General features: G+C 45.8%; 1 protein-coding gene across 2 annotated transcripts in view; it reads left to right on the forward strand.

The window, feature by feature from the left end:
• The window catches only part of LOC107666701 (uncharacterized), a 4,126-nt gene extending 1,825 nt beyond the window's left edge, over nucleotides 1-2,301 (forward strand). For both annotated transcript variants that reach the window (XM_016458125.1, XM_016458134.1), the window contains one exon: nucleotides 200-2,301. In XM_016458125.1, coding sequence (XP_016313611.1) covers nucleotides 582-1,931 — 1,350 coding nt within the window. In that variant the 5' untranslated portion in view covers nucleotides 200-581 and the 3' untranslated portion in view covers nucleotides 1,932-2,301. The remainder of the gene's footprint in view (nucleotides 1-199) is intronic.
• The last annotated feature ends 2,734 nt before the right edge of the window (nucleotides 2,302-5,035 follow it).

Here is a 5,035-nt window from a genome sequence, read left to right on the forward strand (position 1 = left end):
TAATTTTATTTTATTTTCCTTATTACTTGTTTAAATGTGTTAAACATAAATTGTTGTAACATGTCAGTCTGAGACCGCGAATGGACGCTGGCGAGGCAAGACGCACATTTTCCCTTCTCTTCTTACAGTCATTATTGTGTTTAACGGAAGAAGTTAGCGCAACAGATGTTTCTCTTATCAAGTGTTCCATGTGTTTCAGGTCAATAAATGGAACTGTTTTGAAGCTGGCCTGCTGTCTCGAGTGAAATTCCTTATGTACAGAATCAGATCTGCTACATAAAACTGGTGCCGTGACCATCTTGGATACAACTGATCAGCCGCAGCCGATCACCGGGTGTTGTCCGTTTACATGGAGCTGTTGCTGTGATCTCCTTGGATTCATCGGGCCGGTCGTTGCAGTTGTGGCCGGGTGTCAAATCGGGGATCGAGTCCTGCCTTCCAGCGTCAACTAATGAAGTTTCCTCATTGCAGTGACGCTCAGGTTCTTTTACATCGTTAAGACATTGACTTTTGGATCGGACATTAAACCTTTAAGACATTGGATCAATTTACTTTGGCGGGTGATCAGTACAAAAAGTAAAATGTACAACATGTCTACACCAGTCTTGGGGAGGGGTAGAGGTTTCAGCAGTTCAGATGCTGTTGCAAGACATAAAGAAAATTATCGAATTGATGATGTCAAATTTAGCCTTTCGCAAATGGGGGAAAAAGTCAATTATGGTGCTTCATCATTCACACCTGCCCCAATAAACGATGATTCTCATTTGCAGGTAACGGAGCTACTTGAGGAGCTAGGTAGCCAAATTGGCGATAGTATTTTGGACCGGCTCTTAGCTGATCGTAGTCCCTCTGCTCTGGGGCATCAGACTGCCCCCGAGACAGTCAAAAGCGAGCTGGCTAGCACTACTCTTGACTTATCCAGGTTGAATCTGATTGTACGATCTGACAGTATGGAGCCTCCTATTTTCCGTGGTGATGGTACGGATAAACATACTGTTCATGAATGGATAGAGTTAATGGAGGTATACTTACAGAAGTGCGATCACCCGAAGGCGGAGCACGCCAATGAGATCTTGAATCATCTTTTGGGTAGAGCTAAAAACATTGTCAAAGTAGGGCTAAAAAGTAACCCCTCACCTGACATGGTTGCTACTCCCGAGACCGTTTACAAAATGCTCTTATGTTATTTCAGTGAAAGCCCAGAGTCTTGTCTTCCACTTGCAGACTTCTACTCTACACTGCCACATGACAAAGAAAGCCCTGTTGACTATTGGGTCCATCTCAATAATGCGGCCAAAATCGCTGATAATTACTTGCAGAAACAGGGTAGTCGAATGAAGAACATTTCACAAGAAATCTCAATGATGTTTATTAGAAACTGCCCTGATGCTGAGCTTTCTAGTGTGTTCAGGTACAAGCCTATCACCAAGTGGTCATCGGCAGAGGTTCAGGAAGCAATAGATGAGCATCAAAGGGAGCTGAGAATAAAGAAACCACACTCTTACTCTCTCCCTGGCTGTTCGTTCCAAGTAGCAACTGCCACAGTCAGCCATGCAGAAGCCACCACTGTGGTCAATGATGCAGTGAACACCGCAGTGTGCATCCCCAGTACCCAGACCACTAAGCCTGAGATCACCACACCGCCTCCACATACTGTCTTGACTGACACCGGTACGTTAGAGCGAGTGCTCAGCATGCTGGAGATGGTGCTCGACCGCACTAATACACAGGCTGCTCCTAATAGACCTCAATTGCACTCCTGGTCTTGTCCATCCAAATGTCGCGTTTGCAGTGAGAGAACCCATTCCACATGGTCACACTGCATGTCAGAGAAAAGATGTCTGATCTGCTTAGAAGTTGGTCACCAGTGCAGGGATTGCCCTAGGAAAAGTGCCGAGTCTGGGAGCCGCTCTCAGATTCAGGGAAACTGACACACCTGCATTTGGGAGGGGATAATGTGGGTGAAGAAGTTCAGACCCTCCAAGATGATGCATCAAGCATATATGAGTCGACTTGTAAGTCAGTGACAAGTGATAATATGGTTCTGTTTCAGAACGTGACCCGGTTGGCGCGGGCAGACAGCCTTTTCTATACTAACGTTTTAGTCAATGACAGCGTTCCTCTAAGAGCCTTGTTAGACAGTGACTCTATGGCCTGCACCATCAGTGAAGTTGCAGAGTCCCGTCTACTTGATGCAGGGTTGTTGCTGGATCAGTGCGAGATGCAGGCCAATGTTATGCTGGTTGGATGTGGCGGAGGTCAAGTTGCGCCAAAGTGTATGTACCAGCTGAAGATGAGAGTGTATGACATTACCAGTTGGTCAGAACCCCTTGCCCGTCTACTCACTGAAAGAGCTTCAAGAGAAGCAAGAAAGTGACCGCGTGCTTTCAAGAGTTCTCTTCTATGTGTGCCGAGGTAAGAGACCGTCTCGGAGAGAAAGAGGTAAGGAACCTTACAAGGCTCTGAAACTGCTGAAGCAATGGGACAGACTAAAGCTGTTGGATGATATACTGTACCGCATTTGCAAGGATCCAGTGACTAGGTTTACACGTTCCCAGTTCATAGTCCCTGATTAGCTGGTCAGTGTAGTCCTGTGCGGCATCCACGACGAGGCAGGCCATCAAGGCCAAGGAAGAACGTTGTCTTTGGCTAGGCAGAGATTTTCATGGGTTGGTTTGGAGAGTGACACCCGAGAGTATGTAAGACGCTGTCAACGTTGTGTAGTCAGCAAAAACCCCTGAACCAGAGGGAAGAGCCCCTTTAGAAAGCATTCGAACCACCTGCCCATTAGAATTAGTGTGCATAGACTTCTGGTGTGCTGAAGATTCTTCTGGCAAGAGTGTCAATGTATTAGTGGTAACAGACCACTTCACGAAAATGGCGAATGCATTCCTGTGCAAGAACCAGTCAGCAGCTCAAGTCGCTCGTCACTTATGGGATACGTTCTTTTGTGTCTATGGATTTCCACAAAGAATCCACTCAGACCAAGGTGCGAACTTTGAAAGCGGGTTGATCAAGCAACTTTTACAAATTGCTGGCATACAGAAGTCACGAACCACAGCATATCACCCGATGGGCAATGGCCAAGTCGAGAGGTTCAATCGCACCTTGGGTAATATGATCAGGGCATTGCCTCCGAGAGCCAAACAAGCCTGGCCACAAATGCTGCAAACCTTGACGTTTGTTTACAATTGTACTGCCCATGAGTCAACCGGCTTTGCACCGTTTTTTCTCATGTACGGTCGGATCCCCAGATTGCCTGTCGATTTGATGTTCCAGAGCGTGGATCGGGATAACAATGTCACAGACTATGACCAGTATGTGAGAAAAATGAAGGACGATCTCAAAGAAGCTATGTTACTTGCTCAGGCCAACAACACTGCAAGTCAACAACGGCAAACTGAGCATTACAACAAAGACGTCAAAGGCAGTGACATTGAGTTAGGAGATTATGTGTTGCTCGCCAACAAAGGAGAGCGTGGGCGACGCAAGCTAGCCGACAAATGGGACTCAACTTTGCATGTTGTGGTATCTGTGGATACAAGATGTCATACCTACCATGTGAGGAACACTCAAACCAATCAGGAGAAGGTGGTTCACAGGAACTTGCTCTTACAAGCCAACTTCTTACCTGTTGATGAGAGGGAGGACTGTGTAGAACCGGCCTTCTATGACTCCAAGTCGGACTGTGAGACTGATGAGTCTGTGGTTGACACTACCTTGAATGAATCAGAGGATGCTTGTAACGAAATTGTTGGGTCAGCTCATTCCTCAGCTTGTCCATTAAGCACATCAGTGGAAGAGGGAACCAGGGATCCCAGTTCTAGAGCAGGACTAGAGCATGTCTCTGATGGATCAGTTCACGGATGTGAGAATCGGAAAACCGTTCAGAACTCTGAGTCTGACCTTTCTACCATGGATGTGGAGGAAGTTGAGCTTGACATAGAAGAGTCCATGCCACCTGATGAAGTCTCTGGCGAGATTGTTCAGCCTTTAACCGAAACTGCTCACCCAGTCATAACAAGGGCTGGCAGATTAGTAAAACCAGTTAATAGACTGATTAAAATTATGACCCAAATTCATTAAATATAAAACTGAATGTGTTCTGAGTCAAGTATACAAATGTATTTTTGTGTATTGGTTACTTTGTGAGTTTTATGCGACTTTTGTCTGACGCACGTGGAGCTAACAAACTCATGGTTTGTGCACAGTGTTTAACGGAAGAAGTTAGCGCGACGGATGTTTCTCTTATCAAGTGTCCCATGTGTTTCAGATCAATAAATGGTACTGTTTTGAAGCTGGCCTACTGTCTCCAGAGTGAAATTCCTTATGTACAGAATCAGATCTGCTACATAAAAACTGGTGCCGTGACCTTCTAGGATACAACCGATCAGCCGCCGCCAATCACCGGGGTCCGACCGTCTATGTGGGATTTTCGCGGTGACTTCCGTGGATTCTGCAAGCCGGCCGCAGTTGCCTGTCAGGTGTCAAGCCGAGGGTCGCGTCCTGCCTTCCAGTGTCAGATAATGAACTTCTCTCATCTCAGTTACATTCAATTTTTCCTGACATTCTAAGACATTGACTTTTGGATTGGACATTAAATCTTTAAGACAATGGATCAATTTACTTTAGCAGGTGATTAGTACAGAAAGTAAAATGTACAACATGTCTACACCAGTCTTGGGGAGAGGTAGAGGTTTAATCAGTACAGATGGTGCTGTGAGACGTAAGGAAAATGATCAAACTTGTAATGTTAATCTGCGCTACTCACAAGAGGGGGACAACATTAATTCTGGTGCTTCATTTACACCTGCTCCTATCATTGATGATTCTCGGCTGCAGTTTACAGAGCTCATTGAAGAGCTGGGTAGCCAAATTGGAGATAGCATTCTGGATAGGCTTTTAGCCGATCGTAGTCCTACTCTGGGGCATCAGACTAGCCCCTTGACAGTTAAAAGTGAGCATGCTATCACTACTCTTGACCTATCCAGGTTGAATCTGATTGTACGATCTGACAATAGAGAACCTCCCATTT

The sequence above is a fragment of the Sinocyclocheilus anshuiensis genome, unplaced genomic scaffold (genome assembly GCF_001515605.1).
Source record: "Sinocyclocheilus anshuiensis isolate Anshui unplaced genomic scaffold, SAMN03320099.WGS_v1.1 scaffold1500, whole genome shotgun sequence".
NCBI lineage: Eukaryota > Metazoa > Chordata > Actinopteri > Cypriniformes > Cyprinidae > Sinocyclocheilus > Sinocyclocheilus anshuiensis.